We start from the raw sequence: 19,844 nt of genomic DNA on the forward strand, positions 1-19,844 counted from the left end.
ATTTATTATTCGCGGTCGCTCTTGGCCTTTGTTGTTGGTTTCGCTTCAGTTCTATGGGCGAAAGCGGAGAGCGTCTGCAAAAGCAAAAAAAAAAAACACAACAAAAAAGAAATGAGGCAAAGGGGGTTGCAGTTGAAGCAAAAACGATAAATGAAAAAGGTTTATCAATCAAAATGCAAGCGAAAAGGTGCTCGATTGCAGCTAATTGTAAGACGTGAAAAGTGTCAAGACTAGCAAAAAATGTGTGCAAATTCGTTTTTGGGGTAGGTTTACCATGGGCGGCGACTAAATTTTTGCTAAATTCCACAAATTGGCTTCAAATCGCAACAAAAGAATAACAATAACTACCTGAATTTTAATTCGAAACACCGACTCTTAAATACTCTACAAAATTAGTCAACAGAACAAGAGTATGCCATAATAGACTGATGGTAAGACCATCGTGTGGATCATTATGACTATAGAAAAAAATAGGATTAAAAAAATGATATGTTAGTATGAAATTATCTAAAGAACTTTTTCAATCAATGTTTGTAAAGGGGAAGTTTGATTGAGATTATATTTCCCCATAGAATATCTAGAGCTGTACAAGGTGAGAACTTTGATCTCTAAGGTCATTAATACATTAAGCAGTTTGAACATATACAGATATTTGGGAATGTCCTATGACAGCCTATTGCATACTTTAAGGGGCAAAGTTCCAAATACCTAGATCTGTCAATTCTGGTTGCTGATGATGAATTGGATAGACAAGCTACAAAATTTACATATCTCCAATTAAAACTATTATTAATATGTACATACATTATTATTTTGATAGTTTTCTAAACATTTTAAAACTATATGAACTAAATTTGAGAAAATTATTTGTGTCATGGGCCTAGAAATCGTCTTTATAAATGAAAACCTTTTAACCTTTAAGCCGACTCGAGCTCAATTTTCTGAAGAAGATCAATTCGAAGCCAGCACAAAAGGTTAAGGGTTGTCTGTACCAACACGTTTTATTATCAGCAGACTTTGCTTGCAATGGCCATACTTTAACGCTAAAACTAGTTGGGAATTGCAACTAAATGAAGCAAAACAAGATTGGCGATTGGGCTCCATGATGATTAGTGTAAGAGCTTCGCCCTTAACAATCAAAATATCATGCCCTAATTTGAGATGACATGCTTATCGGTTGCCTATGATATACAAGTTCTTATTGTCTTCTAGACTGCTAACTAATTCTAATCTTCTTGAGAATGGGGAAAAAACAAACTGATTAACTCAGGTGAAGAATTTCAAAATATCATTAAATAATACTTTTAGAAACTGTAGAGAAAACATCTCTATATAATCGAGTGAGTCCAAAGTACTCGTGTATTAACAAATTCTATTAGCTATCTAAATCGTATCTTCACACCATAAAACCAATTCTTCTTAGAGAACAAAGCAACCTCTTCGAAAGGGTATCAAAAGCACTCGACTTAATGAAATCACCACAAAAGAATATTGTTCTTTGCTCACTTTGAATGCCAAAACGATGTTATCAGTTTCCGAGTAAACTGCATACAATAAAACTAACAAATTCTTCATTAAAAAAGGGCTTGGTTTTTTAGAGTTTTGTTTTGTTTTTTTTTTTTAGTATTTTTAATGCTTGCTTTACACAAATTGATTAAATATGGTACGAATAGGTACATTGATTAAATTCATTTTGGTTTTGCGGTTATTCAGTTAGACACATTCACATTCACATGAGAAGAACATAGAGTGAAGAGCTCAAGAGGATTCAAACTCAAACAGATTCGTGCCAATGTCCTGTCGTAGCTTTAAGCTTTTGCCTTTTTGTGACTCTTAGCTATTTTGGAAGCTTTTGTGATTGATTTCATTATGTTTTGTCCCCAGTCGGGTGGGAGGACAATTAACAATAATTTATAATTTGTTTAAGCAATTGAAATAACCGTTAGTTTTATTTCTTATGTTTTTGTTTTTCTTTCTTTATCTTGCTACTATTAACTGTATACATATACCTGATGTCGGTGTTTTGAGAGAAAAGGGGGCGTTGGGTGCTGGGGGTGGAGTAATTGAGTCATATATAGTGGGAAAGTTGCATGCACAAAGCCAAAAAAGGATCAGAAATTTCAAAATCTTTTGATGATATCAGCCAATCTGTAGAATTTGGATAGTATAGAATGTATATGTATGTATATGTGTTTGTGGGATCAGTTTGCTTTAGGTTTTTATGTTTGTGTTTTGATTTTTCGAAGATATACCTATATACTACCTATACCTTTTTTTGTTGTTGCTCTATATTTATGTTGTATGGATGGTGTTGCGTTTACAGTTTGAAAGACACTGCATTTAGCAGTTTGCGTCTAGAAAAAAATCTCAATAATAAAGTCGATGAATCGACTTTGAAATATCCTGTATCTAGAGATAGTATGAAATCAACCATTTAAAGTCTTCAGCTCCATTGCCAATAGCCAATGCTTTGTTTTGGACTCTTTTTTTAATCTTTCCCCTCAATTTGAATACAACTTTTAAGTATTTTGATAGTTCTAAAAGTTTTTGATTACACAATATGTGTTTTAAAGATGAATCTTAGATGGGAAATTGCAGAAATTATTGTCTTTTTTTGTAGAGCATTACCTCTCGAGATAGTAAATTTAGCCCCTAAAGTATGCAATTGATTGCCAAAAACTGCATTGCTTTCAAAAACTATAGATCATTTGGACAAAAAACGATCTATATAGACATTGACGAAACATTTTTCAACTACAGGACATTCTACAAGTTGTTTACAAATGCTTTGCTGCATACTTTTGGGGATATCTAGACAGACTTCTCAAACTCAATCAGCATACAGGATACAGGATATTTTCGTTGCCTCAAATTGTTTTGAGCATTTTGTTTTGAAAATAGTTTCTAGTTATTTCTATAGAATTTTAATAGGTTGATTTTCAGTTTTTGGTTTTGTTGTTTGTTTTGTTTTAGGGTTTCTTTATTATTTTGTTTTGGTTGTTGTTTGTTTTTTTTGTGTCTTGTATTATAATAATAATAATAATCGTTATTATTACCGGTTCAACATCTTTGTTTACTTTGCTTTCCTTTGTTTTAACGAAAATTGTTCGCTTTTAGTTTTTGGGTTTTGCTTCGTTTTGGTTTTTCTTTTATGTTTTATATAATTTACACATGCAGTTAACACATATATATAAATATGTATGTATATGTAGATATTGTAATTGTTTTTTTTTTAGCATTTTTAGCATTTTTTGTTGTTTTTGTAGCGCATATTACACAATGGCGCGATACACACTTAGATTTCCTTTTTGTATATCATTTCAAGACACATATATACATATATATATATGTATGTATAATGTATTTGTATATTTTACTGAAGAATATTTGTTAAAATACATAATTGTCTTGTTGTATATATATATATTTATATATATTTTTGTATGTAATGGTTATGTTTAAAACACTTAAATTGCATATTCATATTCGTATTCATGTTTCTTAGATGTTTTTCATATTATTTGTAATTTTTTTTTTGTTGCACAAAAAACCTTTAATAGGTATGCTCATTAATTTGTATAGTTTGTGTTGTTGTACATTTAGATTTTAATATGTAAAGTTTTTTTTTTTTTTTTTTAAATTTATTTATTTTCTTCAATTTGTTTATAAGTATCCTCAGCCAGCATAATTTTTCTTGCTGCATTTTACGATTTTTTTTGTGTCAGAGTTTTTTTACTGAATTTTTTTGGTTTGATTTTTTTGTTCATTTCCATTTTTGTTTTGTTTGTTAGTTGTCTTCTTTAGGCCAATTGGCTATATATATATATATATACTGATTAACATATACACACCGATATTTGTTTGAAATGTTTTTGCACTTAGTTGCTAAAAATGTTTTTAATTTTTTTGTTCATTTTTTAACTTAACTATTTTAGTTGTTTTGTGTCCAAAAATGTATGAAAGCCTGCGCTTATTCAATTTTGTTTTTGTGTTTAGCTTAGTTCATTAATTAATTGAATTATACAGCAATATTTATGTATTTGGTATATATATATATATGTATATATATGGTTCGATATATGTTGTTGTTGTCTTTTGTATTTATTTGTATTTGTATATATACCAAAACTCAGGGAAATCATTTGTTCGGTAAGCTATAAATATATATATTTTCATATGTCATCAATTTAGATTTTGTTTTTGTTTTTTTTGTCATGTTGAACGTCATATGTATATGTATATATGGTTTATATATTCCCACCGACTTTCTAATCTAAAAGCAAAACTTGCCCCCAATTTGTGGCATTTGAAACTGTCCAGAAGGTGAGGTCCATTTCGGGTCTGAATCTCATTGTGTAAGAGGCCTAAATCTAAATTGTCGTTCAAGTTGATGTCCGTTTGTTTTGTTTTTGGGATGGTCAGATCAGTTTAGCTCATTTCAGATCATCCTAATCATGATCATGATCAGCGGATGTCTACCTAACATTGTCGGTCGCAGTTCCCAATGAAAAGTATTTGTCAGGTTGTTGATCTGCTGTTTAGTTTGTTGGATAGTTGAGATGTGCGTATATACAGCCTGTCCTGGTATTCATTGTGTCGTCGTCATCATCTCCATCATGTGTGTGTGTGTGTGTGTGTGTATAGGAACTCAAACCATTTTGTGGGTCGGTCAGTTAGTCGGTCATTTTACCCTTTTAGACCCTTTAAGATAGTTTCAAATGCCTCAAATCAAAAGCCATTTTTTGTTTTCGTCTAGTTTTTCTCATCTTGTCCGAATGTCTAAGGTTTTTAGGCTTTAATTCTGTCCGATTTTAGTTGTTGTTGTTGTTTGCTTCTCGGTACGAGGTTATCTTTTTTGTATATCTATGTTACACCATCAATGAAATAAGAAATTTTAGTTTATATTATAGAAATCATAAACTGTGCCTGACTTACATTATCCCTCTCTCTCCCCCCCAAGACTCCTCACTCCCACATAACTTCAGTGGGGCAGAGACAAGGGGGCGTGCGAGGGGGACATGTAATAATAAATGTATATATATGTATATATAGGTTGATATAACATTGATTATATAATATATGTAGAGTTTACTTGTTTTTTTTTTTTTTTTGTGTAAGTTCCGTTCAATTTTCTACGCATGGTTGTTGTTTTCTTCAAGTTGTTAAACATTTGTTTTTTATACATCAATAAATAATTAATTGTTATGCATATATATTTCTTTAAATATATATATATATATATATATATATATGTCGTTATATGCGATTTGACTACAATCAAGTTAGTTAGTTTGTTTTGTTTTTAGTACACTTATTTAATTTGTTTTCGTCGAAGAACATTTTGAGAAAAAATCAATTTGAAAAAACTCTCTACTAAATTTTAATTTGTTTAATTGTATTTGGTTTGCATTTTATTTAATATTCTTTCTACCACATTTAATAAATTGTTGTTGTTCTTGTTTTTCTTTTTGCAAGCCCTTTTGTTGTTGTTAGTTGTTGTTAGTTGTTGCCATCAAGGGCCTGCCACAGTTATTGTAATATTGTTCTTTTAAATTTTTTATGTATTTTATGTTTTTTGTTTTTGTTTTTGTTTTTGTTTCGTGTTGTGTTGTAAACGAGAAAAAATTTGCTAACAAAGAAAATTGTTTGGTTTTTTTGCGTCGAGATAAATTCATCTTAATGTTAAGTTTATTTCAACTACATTAACTCATTTTTCTTAGGTTTTTTTGTTTTTTTTTTTTTTTTTTTTTGCTTTGTAATTTTCAACTGCTACATAAAACTGTTAATTATGGTACTTAGTTTCCCTCATTTTGTTTGTTAATTGATATATTTTTTTTGTTTTTTGTGTTGCGCTTTATTTTTGCAGCAATTTGCTTTCGTCTCCTGTCAATTATCATTTTTGCTTTCTCTGCTTCGATTTGTAAGGAATATATGTATATATTTTTTTAATTTTTTTTTTTTTGTAATTTTTAATATTTTTGTGTTGCAAGTTGGTTTAGCTTAGCTTCATCTTTTTGGTCATTTGTATCTTTGTGGCTGTTAATGTCGAGTGTCCCGTGTTGAATTTGTTTTTATTTTTTACCATTTGTGTCGAGTTCCGTTTTAGTTATTTGTTTTAATTGTCCTTTTGAGTCAATTCAAAGGGTCAGGCCTGAGTGGAAAGTTACTTGTGATGTGATGTGTGTGATTTTATATGTTTGTATATATATTTTTTTTTTTGTTTTTTTAACATTTTTTTTTGTTTTCTTCGTATCTTTTAGCTGGCATTCTAAAAACAGCTTGTTATGTGGCACATTCTCCTAACCGTAGCACTTTTTATTCTCTATAAAACCTTTGCCCGTTTGCTCTATTGACTATCGATGGTATTTAATGTCCTGCATAACTTTATCCAGTTTTTAGCTGCCTCAAAAATGGTATAAGAGTAGAATTATATATGGTTGATTCTGGTCTAAAGGTCTGTTTTGGACTTTATATAGAGCTCAGGGCAAAGGGCGGTGCTTTACTTTGTTTGTTGATGGTAGTTAAAGGATTAAAGAGTGAGAAGCTTATGTTTTAGGTTAGAGAAATTTTCAAAAGAAAAACAAAAAAAATAAAGAACAAAAAAGTCGTTTTCGAAACTGAACAATTTCTTTTGGATATACGTATCGCATATGGTTTGGTAAAATAACACGCATCTCTCAATTTCATTTTGCACATTTAGTATATGAATATTAGTATATATATGTATATATGTATTGTGGTTTAATTAATTGTCATACACATCAATATAATAAGTAGATTTCTTGTATGTAAATAGAATTTTTTTGTTTTTGTTCTTTAGGTACAACATTTTGCATATTTCCATTTATTTTTTTGGTTTTTCGTTTTGTCTTCATCCTTTTTTGTTTGTTTGTTCTAGGACAAATCGGAATGTATATGTATATGTTTGGAGGTGTATATGTGTGTGTGTATATGTATGTGTAGGTGTTTGTAGTTTTTGACGGCATATGTATACCATTTAGCTCTCGATTGTTGTTGTTGTTCTTATATCAGTTTGCCTTTTAGCTATATATATATATGAAGCTTTTATCATCTGGCCATATCTGTCAAGCACATCGATTAGTTTTGAGTTTCAGTTTTTCTTTTTTTTTTTTGTTTTGTAAATTGATTAATGCCAACATCGATATAAAGTCAAAATGCACATTTCATAATTGAATTGCTTAACATCTAGACACATGTACAGAGAGATATATGTGTATATATATAGAGGTGTATATAAGTATACATGTAAATATGTTCTGCTTGTATATACCATTACATTGATAACACTCAGATATATATATATATATATATGCTAAATATATGTGCATTAAGTTTGCATTTCATTTTTTGGTTTTTTTTTTTTTTTTTTTGTTGCACATCGACGGGTCCGGCACGGAGATTGATCCACTCGAAACGCACTTGAGATGCGACGGGCTGGTGTGCACACCAAAAGCAGCGTGCGTGTGTAGCAAGCCCCAAAAAAGCTAAATGCCATCCCATTTTCAATGTGTCCTTAAGGATGAACTTATTGCAAAATTATATAATTTGAAACCATCTCTAGCCAACCATATTCAAGCCTTTTTCGAACCTTCCAAGTGCTTAGACCAAATAATACATCAACTTAGAATCACAATACTATAACTAAAGGAACAAAGGGTAATATACTGATAGATCTATATACCTACTATATACTTATATAAGGGACCCCCGAAACGCTGCAACAATTTAAAAGCATTAAACAAAATTACCAAAACTTAAGAGAAAAAATGATGATGAAACGAAATAAACGCCGAACGTGGACGTTGATTTACTTCTTTGCCTGCTGCGGCTGCTGTTTTTTGGCTGGCGTCTTTTGTTGTTCCGCCGACGCCTTGGTGCTACTGGTCGGTGCCTCCTCTTCGGCTGCCTCCTGGGCCTTGTCTTCTTTTAGTGGCTCTTTGGTGGAGGAGCCAGTGGCCACAGGTGCTGCTGCCGCTGCTGTGAGTGCCGGATCCTTATCCAGTTCACGCTTTTCGCCCGACGAATTGGCCGGTAATGCCTTCAAGATGGCATGAACCTCTTCGGCCACAGCCATGAGAACGAATTCGAATTGCTGTCGTGTGGCCACGACACCAGCTCGTTGATCTCTCAAGTGTTCCAGCGTGGCGGCAATGTCAATTTCACGGGCACCCTTGTTCATGCGTTCCAAGACCAGATCCAACAATATATAGGCACCAGTGCGACCAGCACCAGCACTTCCATGGACCACTATGGGGCAAGAGCGACGACCTCTATACGATTTGTTCACCTTTCTGTTATAAACAGGACTCGGATTAGTAAATTTTTCAAGGGAATCATCGTTTAGTTGTCTCACCGTCTAAAGTCCAAAAGGGCTTTGGCTTGTGTGGGTATGCCCATTTGAGGCCAGGATAGGAAATGGAATTGTGTTACTGTGCGGGTCTCGCTAGTGCGCAGATTTTTCAAATAGAAAGAACGTACGAGGTAATCATCACACCAAATGTGTTCACTAACGAGATGAACCTGAGAGGAGGAAAAGAAGAGGTTATGGGTCACTCAAACAGCCTGAAGCTTACCTCATAGATGTGATAGACCTCTGCACCCTCTTCCGGCCAGTAGCGAGCACAAGCCACCTCTCCATTCTCTTGAAGGCGACACAGGGCTACAATGACCACTGCACCCTGTTCCCAAATCATTTGCCAAAAGTGTGCCAAAGTCGATGGTAGGGGTCCTTGGGCAGCCACATAGGCTGGAGCACGTGGATCGTGATCAGTCTGAGAGAAGAGAATTTCAAATTAAACTCTGACTACGCAATGTTTGTTGATAGACTTACAATTGTTGAAGCATTCACATAATCCAATCCCTCGGCATTGGCCAAATGATTGAGGACCACACGCGAATGATCGTAGGGCAAGGGAGCTCCAGGACGGTTAAGGCTAACGCACTGAGGCTGTGAGGCAGCCTCCCGTGCACTGGGTTCAGCCTCGTAGCGGCACAAGGCCTCCCATTCCCTTTGCAGTCGTCCCTTGTTTCGCAAGTGATCCTCCATGTAAGACTAAAAAAGCCAAATTCATTTAGAAGTCATTGAAATTGTGTTGTGATCGGTGATAACCTACCAAAACCATATGTCCTGTAGATATATCCATATTGGTCAATGCCGGCTCCTCGCTCCACGATGAGGTACTAGATCGCGAGGATGGTGGTCGTCCTTCGTTCTCCTTGCTCAGCGATGTTATGCGTCCACTGTGGGCAGGCTCCCCAGCAGCTCCAGTTCCAGTTGCGCCTGAGCCGCCACTGCCACTGCCATTTTTGCCAGCCATGCGTGCCCGGCACAGTTCCTGATAGTCCTTGCTGCAGGTCTCTGCGCCAGCCATGCCCGATTGCAGACCGCCCAGCTTGTCGCGCTTCCGATCGTGCCTCTTGATCAGAATCAGGGTGACAAAGATCACAATGACTGCCGCAGCGCCTGCTCCAGCGAACATATATGCCATAATGTGGGTGACATCTGGCCCCTGTTCGGCCAGCTCTATGCGCGAGGCAGAGACACTGGGATCTGACAAATCCTTGATCTTGTCACCCACGCCAGCATGCAGGACATAGAAGCCAACGCGTCGCTGAATGTTGTTCTTCACGCCGCGATTCTCGTTGATGATGCGTGCCACATCTCCGGCGGTTTTGCGTTCGGGGTTGTTTGAGTCCACCCGGAAGCTCACTTCGTGCGGTTGAACGCTATTGAGAATAGAATTTCATCTTGGCGTATCGCGGAATATATAGCAAGATTTTGTTACTTACGTTAAATAAGAAAAGTATCCCTGCATGTGTAGTATTTGCGCCAACTCATTCATAATACGCTGCCCATCGTACCAACTGTCAATTCTGCGAAACAAGAAACCACATGGATTAGATCTCGAAGAGACTTGAGAGAGATCAAAAATTCTTACGGGTTCTTCACGAACACATGTGCATATTCAGTGTCTACGGTGTGCGGCGCATGATCCTCGGCCGAGTGCTGCTCCTGCATGACCTTCTTCTTCTTGTGTGCATCGTCCTCGTCGTTGTTGCTGCTGCCCTTAATGTGCGCGGGTAGGACCTCCTTGTTCTGCTGTTTGCTGCTGTGTGCCTTGTCCGTTTCCAGGTGATTGTTGAGCTCAGCGGCCGCGGGCTTAGGCGGTCCTAACTGTGGTCCAGGTTTCTTAACATCCAGACGCTCGTGTCGGGCAAATCCCAGCATATTGGCCAACAGCGATTGTTTGATGGTTGCTGTTGGTTCATCTGCCTGCATGCCTTCGAGGTCTGAATCCTGGTCCGAGTTGTAGGGCATCATTAGCAAGCCGCCTTCAGTGTATAACCTTTGGCCATTGGCCGTCCGGGGAAAGGTGTTTGAGGCCAGCATAGCTTCTTCCTGCAGTGGAGTCAGTGAGTTGCGCAACAGACCAGTATCGAAAGCCAACTCCTGTTGATCATAGAAGGGCGGACGTCGTTTTACCATCGCCTCAAGCTCGGGCTCTGCCGCGTTATTTCTGCTGTCCAGTTCACGGAAGAAGGATCGCTTTGGTGGCTCTTCGATTTCAATCGGATTGCGTCCACGTCCTCGAACACGCTTGAAGGGTGCAAAGTTATCAGGAATGTAAAGTTCACTGGACTCGTTCACATCTTCGGGCACATAGACAGGAGCCTTCTCCTCCTGCTCCTGCTGCTGCTGTTGCTGTTGCTCTTTTTGCTGTTCCACTATCGACTCCAAGGTGTCCATGGCATTGGCTTGCATTTTACGTTGGTAGGGCTGAGGATCGGGCTCAGAGGCGGCCAAAATTTGATACAGTTCCAGACGTTCATGCTGCTTCTGTTGCTCCTGCTCCTGTTCGGCCAATCGGGCTTGCTGTTCCAGCCTCTGCCGTTCGGTGTCCAAAAACACATCCATTACACTCGGAGTTTCCAGTTGAGCTGCTTGCGCCCCATGACCCAATTGATCCAACTTGCCGAAATGCTCTAGCTCACCAGGATCGTGACGCAAGCGTCGCCTGTCCTGCAGTTGCAACTGATGGATGATGCTATTGATGCCGTTGTCTTGGGAATCCTGTTTCTTATGCAATATGGGATACAATTGGCCCGGCTGCTGTTCGTAGTAGTCCAATTCGCCCTCGATTTGCGGTTCAGGTGGAGTGAAACGGACATAGGCCAATGCACTGGCCGGATCGCCATATTCCGGGGGAACTGGCGCCAGATTGGCACACAGATTCGGAGGCAACTGCTGTTGACGTTGCAGCGAAAAGAGCGTGCCCTGGATGCGGCATTGCACATACGGATGATCCCAGCCTAAGCCCGCGCCCTGGAGCTCCTCCAGCATGGTGGCCAACAGACGGGACTGGTCCTCAGTGAGTGGTGTCCTACAAAAACAAGAAGAAAATAACAAAGGATTACATATGCTGGTCAATCTGAACTGAAGTCTTTGCAGGATAATTACTTCTCAATGTCCTCAACATCGACGCCGGTGGTGGGAATGCATTTGCCGAAGATGTTATCTAAAAGGGGACAGAGAGAGAATTAGTGAGAACAATGAATTCGTTCATTTATTTTTTCTGTAGGTATTAATAGAGCGTGTAACAGCATAAATCGAGCGTCCCGTTTGCACCACTTGCCGCCATCTTCTTCGGTGATTCAGCACCTTTTGTTTTCATTACAATTTACGAGCATTTAAATGCATATCCTTGTGGCTTGTCTCGGTTGTAATTTGCATAATGTAAATGCCTTTTCATGTGGACCAAACCGTGACTGTGACTGCTGCATATATGTATGTAAGTGGGACTTTCCCCCATCTCCCATCTAGCCCACCTTCTCTATTTACATTCACCCCGTCTTCTTTTTTTTTTTTTGAGGTCAACCATTTTCCTACAATTTTCGCAATTTTTCGCAGTAGCAGCAGCAGCAGCAGCTGCTTTTCCAATTGTTCGCTGGCTCCCTTCGCTTTGTTCATATGGTGAGGGTCTCGCTGTGTGTGCTTACATAAGTAATTGAGTGTGTTCTCGATAATGCACCGGCTCTTTTTCCCTCCCCCACCATCACAAGCCTCCCTCGACACTGTTTTCCCTTCTATCTAACCTACAAGCATTTGTTTTGGGTGCCGCTATACGAGCTCACCGCCGCTTGGCCTGGCATTGAAGAGCTTGGCAAATACGAATATGCCATTGCTCCATCCCTCCTCTTGTCACTTCGGAATCGCCAATGATTTTGTTGCATTTTCCGCTTGAGTATGGGGCAAAAGCAAAGCAACTGGTTTTAAATTCCCATTTTGTCTGCACTTAAGGCAATTGAGCTAGCCGAAAGGACCTTTCACACAGCCCGAGTTTATTTTGCCCAGAATGATAAACAGTTTTTTGTTTTTGGTTTCTTTTGGGAGAGGAGCCAATAATCTGGCTATAAATCTGCGTTACTCCGACAGACGCTACTACGTCAATATGACACTACATATGCTAAGGCAATTGTTGAAAACTTTCTAAGCATTTTGCCTAACTTGGGGAAAATTGTGTTTTGTAAGAAAACTTTTGTCATCACTTAACACAAGTTTTATTTCGAAACGCTTCTCATGCTTACACTAGCCTACAAAAAAAGTTTGCAAACCCAAAAAGAAATTTCATAAGGAAAATAAGATAAAACTCGGAAATAACTTTCCAAAAAGGGATATTTTTTAGTTAAGTTGTCATCAATACTGGACTTGAGCTGGTTTGTGGTTAGAAAATCTTATGAACTTGGAACATTTTACCTTGTTAGATCTTAATATTATTCGTATCTTTTTAATTAATCCCAGTATAACCTAAGAGAAAGTCCTCCCTGTATTCACAGGTTGGCGAGACGTTAGCTATCTCTTACGACCTCAAAACTAAGTTATTTAATTAATTTTTTTTATGTTATCAAAATCTAAACAATCTGACAAATGCTTAACTACAATGTTTCGCATTATGATCTCATAAGCTCAGAGACTATTTTGCATAGAAACAGTCAGTTAGTTGGACAGAAGTACGTTGTCTAACTTGTTTCTTTCTATTTCTAAGAAATTATTGGGATCTTTTCAATCGAAATGTTTCGATATACGATGTCCTATTAAAAAGAACACTGATAAACCTTTTAACTCACTTGATTCATTAAGCATTCCCTGGAATCAATTGAATTTCTCGTTAAATGAGACGCAAACCAATTTATTCGTCATTTCAGACTTAAGCCTTATGCTTTTTTGTTTCCTCTGGTTTTCTTACGAAAAGTGATTATGTCCATGTAAAAGCTTAACTCAAGTTAAGAGAGCATATTCAATTTTCGTAGAATTTTCACACTCACTAAAACCCAAATACACACACACACACACACACACACATACAAACTGACACGCAGACACATTTCCATGCTGCTTAACTGATGATGAACACAATCTGTGAGCTTAACACCATCTTGGCAATGGGGATATATCAGTTGGCCAACTAACAATGAGAGCGTGTAACTATGTGAGAAGGGGACTTACCATCATAGCAAACCTCGGTGTGGGGTATGCAAAGCGTCCTAACAAACTGGCAGCCTGCAAATAGAGAAGAAGAAGAAAGAAAAAAGAGTTGTTTAACAAGACCATGACAAAGACTGGAGAAGCGAACGTTCAGTTAAGACATAATGATGTGGTAAAAGCCAAATCAGCATTACATCGCCCAAGCAGCCTTACCCACACCCACACCCGTATCCAAGCCATGCTTCTTCCCCCCCCTGGAGAAGAATGCGTTGACGTACATACATGCTCCGCTTACTCTCCGCGTTGTGTGTGCGGCACGTCGCTGTCGCCATTTTGTCGTTGCCGCTGTAGTTGGTGGTGTCATGTGCCACTTGCTTGGCTCTTGGCTAAATAAATGCTTTTTATGAGCTTGTAGCACATGACTAACATACACACACACACACACACACACACAGACACAGGCACAAAATATCCCTCAGCCCCGAAAAGTATGCACTGTCTTTAGTCAAATGTCTGTTTACTTGTCTTGTTTGTTTCGCTTCATGTCCTGACGTCAACACCCGCATCCATCCAGCTCACCGTTGTTTTTTTTTTTGGCTACCCTTCACTCCCTCCTCAATTCACCCCCTCTCACTAACCATCCTCCTTCTTGACAATGTCGCCCAGGAATTTTGCTACTGAAAAATTTGCCACTGTCGCTTGTCAGAGAGCAAAATAGAGTGAGAGGGGAAACAGAGGGCACTGGCATGTCCCTTCAACAAACCCCCCATACCCCACCCACACCCTCCACTTCCTCTACTCATAGAAACTTTGTTGTCAACAGTTTTGCTTGCTGTTTTTTCATGGTCTTTGGCTGACTTTAACTTTTGACGTCGACGTCGACGACGTTGGCAACATGCGTCGGCCATTAATTAAGGCTAAGGCTGTCGCCAGTCCTGGCATTCGTTTTTAATTGCTGAATAATTATAAAATCCAGAACGAAATGAATGTGAATACAAAAATTAACTTGACGCCCAGCTGGTGACTTCTAATGACTTCTTTCTGTTCATTTAACAAATGAAAGGGGGAAAACCGGAAAGGTTCAACTTTCCATTCAATACAGATTTCATAGAAAAACAAACTCAAAAAAGGGGCGGCAGCAATAAAATTTGTCAATAAATGTTGCCCTTGTCTGTCGGACTGTCTGTCCATTGTCTGTCTATTTATCAATAGGCCACTGGGACGTGACTTGGTTGGGCAAAAAGCCAGGCGTAACATAGAAACTAATTAAATGAAAGAAAGCAAACAGCCGCTGAGAAGCAATTTTCCACTAACAAAAAAGGAAATAGAAAAAATGAAAGGTAGATAACCAAAAAAAAAAAAATAAAAACGAAGGACCAATCAGTCCATGAAATGAAAACTCTCATAAATATGCAGACCCAAAAGTGGTGGGAGCACGGGGCGGATAAGCAATATACGCTCACTGTGAATCTGTTGGTCAGCAGGAAAAATGCAGAAAAAGTGCAAAAGAAAATGCCATATAAAATGAAAGTGAAACGAGGCTAAAAGCTTTTTTTTAAGAGCCACTATCTATATGCCATTTTCAACTCTACCTCCTCCTGCTCGTCTTCTTCTCTTTCTACCATATCGGGGCAAACTGACCTCTGACTGCCACCTTTATTTATGATGCATTTCCCAGCCAGTGATAGGATGGCCGACAGGAAAGAGCTACATGCAAATGCCTTCATCATGATTGGCAATTGACGCCAGTTCGAACAACAACAATGGCTGAAACAACAACAAATCAAAATGCTGGCCTTTTGTGTGCGGTTCATGATTGATACATTTATTGGTTGCGGTTAAAAGGGAGCAACTGGGTCGATCGAGAGAAGCATTTCATTTTCTAAGCATAAATTATGCCACAGGCTGTGTGCCTGTGTGGGTGAGGGTGGGTGGGTGTGTATGTGTGGCCACTTGGCAAACAGACCAGCGACCGCAACAATTTAATAAATTTTCTACGCCACAAGGCAAAATTGAAAATTCCTTAGGCACTGCCGCTCCTCCATCCTCCACCATCATCCCTTAGTGGCAGCTCCCTTCCTACATAAATTTTGTGGACTCTTGCCGCGAATTGCGGCTGCTGTTGCATTTTGATTGATGTCCTGCTCCCAGAAGGTTGCCACCAGTGCGTCCAAGAGGAACCTTTGGCTGTTTACTTATGTCCCAACCTCTCTCTCCCACTCATATTTCTTTCCATCTTCATTTTCATTCCGCTTACTTTAGCTGTTTGCTTTTGGGTCAAGGCATTCTTTGCAGTCTAAAAAAAAAAAAAACCGAACGGAAAAGAAACCAACCGATTTTTATTTCATAACAACATTTTTTACTGGCCACAGGATCCAGGTTTTGTGCCACGGCATGGATGGACATGCCACATGAACATGCCACGTGCCCTGCCATTATAGCAACAGAGACAAAGCAAAGTGTGGCAGGGGAAGAGGAAATGGAATTCTGTGGATGTCTTATGTGTGCCACAGGCGCTTTAATCTCGGCTTAAATGGTTAGCATTTTGCACTATAAAAAAAAGAAGGAATCAAACGATTTGGCACACTTGTTGAAAAAGAAAATGAAACCAATTTGCTTTCGCCTTATGGTGGTAAAAATCAAAGGAGAAAATTTTTTATTTGCCTTGCGGAAAAAGTCGACAAAACTTTTATCAGAAAAATTGTTGAAATTGTCATAAAATATAATTGTGAATTTATACGAGAAACGTAGTCACAGTTGCAAGAGGATTTCCTTCATATTTTTTTCTGTTTTAATAATGCCATAAAAGGACCTTCAGCAATGATAAAGAACGTTGACAACATGTGTCAATGCTGTGAGCCAGGGCCAGGAGCAGGACCCACACGACCGGCAGCAACTGTCAGGGACTTGGCACAAAGAAAATAAATAATAACAGGGCCCCCCATTAATCATGACAAAGACAAGAAACAAGAAACAAAGAGCCCAAAAGCGAAAGCAATGGCAAAGCAAACATGGATGCAAGTGTTCCACAGCAGCTCATTAAAGCGTGCCAAGTCCTCCACGTTACTGAAACCCACCTCCGTCCACCATCATCTCATCTTCCCTCCTCCCACAATTTTTCTGCCTTTCCAGTGGTCTTGATGCTGTTGCTGCTGCTGCCTGTTTATGCATTAAAGCTGCGTCTTTCGCCTACTTGACTTGCTAAACATTTAATGCCTAGGCACACACAACGAGAACACAACAACACACACACACACCCAGAACTAAGCTTAAAAATTTGCATGGCTTATTTTAAGGATTCGAATGAGGAATACTCTCTTAAAAATATAAAGAAAGCAATACATAACTCACAGTCTAAGACGTCTACAATATGAATTTTCCTCTAGAAATGGCTTTCAAAACGAATCTGTCCATTTTTCAATATATATCTGTTTATATCTAATCTATGGGTAATCGCTTTACTTCTCTGTCTATACCAGAAACTAGTCCTAAGAGTATTTAGCCTCTATTTAGTATCTCTATTCCTTTTCAAAATAGAGTGAATTTTTTGAAATGACAATGTTATCACTCATTTACATATTACTGATAAATTTCCAACACTTACATAACAGAAAACATTGTAGTAACTATCATTAAAGACATGATAATAATACCTAGTTCACAATAAAAGTATTTTCATCTCCAGTGAGTCATAGTAGTTTAACCAAGTACTAACTAAGTAATCAAACGTTGAGGAAACAAATTTCAAACTTGCTACATTTGCAACTTTCCAACACTAAAACACAAAGCTTACGAACTGTAACAATTTTATTAGCCAAAGTGTTTTATGCTTAAATGATTAAAGGGACTCTAGAATGATATCTAACTCAAGAGCGTTGATTGTGAAACGACTGGGACTCAAGTACATCGTTCAACTCGCTTCGCTTTAATGGCGAATTTAACAACTCGACGGGATTAGAGGGTATCTCAATTGCAGACAAACAAATAAAACATAATGGAGCTCAGCCGGAAAGTCTAAAAAAACAAGCAGACTGAGAATGCTGCTGTGGCAGCAACCATGCCCGGTTGGTTGGTGCATGTGTTGGGTGCCCCATGTGCCTGGTTGGCTCATGCATTTGATTTTATGTGGCTTTGGTTGCAGCAAGGCTTTGTCTCAGCTTTATTAAGTGTAAATAAGCAGCGGCATTTCACGGCAACAAGATTTGAGCCGCATGGCTGACACCCACACGAAGCTTATGATGGTCCTTTTTCTTGGTGGTGTTGTTTCTAGCTGTGGTTCTTGCTCCGTTTTTCATTTTTTCGCATTTTATGGGTCTGTGTGTCGCCTCCGCCTACTTCGTTGATTTATGCAGACTCATTTTATTCATAAATTTTCAACACGTTTGTCTTTCTTTCTCTTTCTCTATCTCTTTGTCTGTCTGTCTGTCTCTGTCTCTGGTTGATTTATCCTGGCACATTTCTAAGCAAAAAATGTTGTGGCATCCACACTGACCCCCACACAAATTTGGCACGCAATTAGGCAACAGCTCCTCGACCAAAATCCAGCATAAATATAAACTTTTTCGGCAATATTTTTGTTCTCGTTGTTGTGGGAGCCACTTTTAGACATTTTCCTTTTGTGTGTCTAGTCAAGGAGCGTACTAATAAATTGAGTGGCAGAAGCTTCAAGAGGAAAAGTGGGAGAAGATAAACTGACGCATAAAGACCACCAAAATGGTCAAGAATGAAAAAAGAAAGCAGGAACAGGAAGTTGAATGGCAACAAAAAGTGACTGATGTGAGGTAGTTAAGAAGAAAAACCGAAGAAGACCAAAATGTTTTAAAAATCATTTAAAATTCCATTTTTAAATGCAAAACATTTGCAAACGTCTTCAAATGTTTCTTCTTTCAAACAAGGAGTAATTAAGTAATTATTAAGACAAAATGTGGCCATTAAGTGAAAGATTTTTGACTTTCCATATAACTTAAAGTACTATAAGTTAAAAGGACTAACAAGTCAACTGGGATAAGATTTATTGTCAAGGGATTAAATTACTAAGACAAAAACTCTCCCAAATAAAGTCAACTTGAACTATTTTTGGCCACACACTCAGAATAAAACATAAATTTTAATAAATGAGAGAATGAAAACTAAATGTTTATTTAATTTGAATTTATTTCTATCTACTTATTTAAAAATAATTTAGTGAACTCCATGTTAATGATTTTCATTTTGGTTTTGCATTTTATTTTCAGTCGTGGTCAGATTTATGTTGTAGAGAATGAAATGAAATATAATTATCTTTTATGTTTTTGTAATCAATACATTGTTTATTTAGGCCACGTTTCGTTTTTCATTAGGTATTTCGCACTGTTTAATCAACTTCTATAAAATCCTTAATCGATGGTAATTGTTTTGCAGCTTTCCACTGGCTATATACCTCTATGTATATTGTGTTTTAATAATCTAATAGTCCAAGAAATAATACTATAATAATACTGTAGAATCAATTATTAGCTTAAGACCAAGTCGAGACGATAGACCCAAAAAGAGCAATTGTTGAATAGGGATTCGAGGCAGAAAGAAAATAACCCAATCTTCATACGTTGAATTCAAAATATGAACTGATTTTATTTACAAAAGTACGGAGTTTATATAGGATATCTTAGGTTCTAAGGTGTGACAATTCTTCTCAAAATATCTCATTCTAGTGAGTGATTGTGAGATTCTATAAACATTTGAGTCTTTTTTGTGATAGTAATCCAATGAATCTCATTTATATATCTATAATATAATTATTATTAAAGTTGGTCAGAAGTGTTGTGATTATTCAAAGTATATATGTCGGAGCGCCAAGGCTGTTATTCACTTTACTCATGTTTTTAATAGTTTCCACTTTAGACTTTTCACTTTCACTGTAACAAATTTTATTTGTAACTCTTTGGCTTTTAAACTGAGCTCTCTAGCCCCTGGCTCCCCTTTATAAAGAACTTGACCTAAAGACAGCTCTTAACATTTGTTGCTGAGGTTGCTTAGATGCTCAACCAGGACTACAACTGGAACTAACTAGTAGGCTTTGACATATTAGTCACTGAACCAGCACTATCCGACATATACATATTCTTGATTGATATAGCGAGTTAAGTTTATCAGCCATTGCAGTTTGTACTTCAGTTTGTATCAAGGCAAACTAATAAAGACTATATAAATATACAGTTGTGATCACCAGGTCAGCACGTTTTTTGTTTTTGAACTTTAGTATTGTATATCAGATTGGACAATTATTTCATATCGCATCACTATTGAAAAATAAGCGATAATCCCAAAAGATAGGTTAAAAGGTTACTCAACTGATGCTTGT

General features: G+C 37.7%; 1 protein-coding gene across 2 annotated transcripts in view; it reads right to left on the minus strand.

Annotated features, from left to right (window-relative positions):
• Window positions 1-1,691: 1,691 nt before the first annotated feature.
• The window catches only part of IA-2 (tyrosine phosphatase IA-2), a 49,796-nt gene continuing 31,643 nt past the window's right edge, over window positions 1,692-19,844 (minus strand). For both annotated transcript variants that reach the window (XM_068284065.1, XM_068284064.1), the window contains 9 exons: window positions 13,526-13,579; window positions 11,480-11,537; window positions 9,960-11,402; window positions 9,811-9,894; window positions 9,135-9,747; window positions 8,852-9,073; window positions 8,595-8,792; window positions 8,375-8,541; window positions 1,692-8,312 (listed from right to left, as the gene is read on the minus strand). In XM_068284065.1, coding sequence (XP_068140166.1) covers window positions 7,829-8,312; window positions 8,375-8,541; window positions 8,595-8,792; window positions 8,852-9,073; window positions 9,135-9,747; window positions 9,811-9,894; window positions 9,960-11,402; window positions 11,480-11,537; window positions 13,526-13,579 — 3,323 coding nt within the window. In that variant the 3' untranslated portion in view covers window positions 1,692-7,828. The remainder of the gene's footprint in view (window positions 8,313-8,374; window positions 8,542-8,594; window positions 8,793-8,851; window positions 9,074-9,134; window positions 9,748-9,810; window positions 9,895-9,959; window positions 11,403-11,479; window positions 11,538-13,525; window positions 13,580-19,844) is intronic.

This window comes from Drosophila tropicalis, unplaced genomic scaffold, assembly GCF_018151085.1.
Source record: "Drosophila tropicalis isolate 14030-0801.00 unplaced genomic scaffold, ASM1815108v1 contig_3, whole genome shotgun sequence".
Classification (NCBI taxonomy): domain Eukaryota; kingdom Metazoa; phylum Arthropoda; class Insecta; order Diptera; family Drosophilidae; genus Drosophila; species Drosophila tropicalis.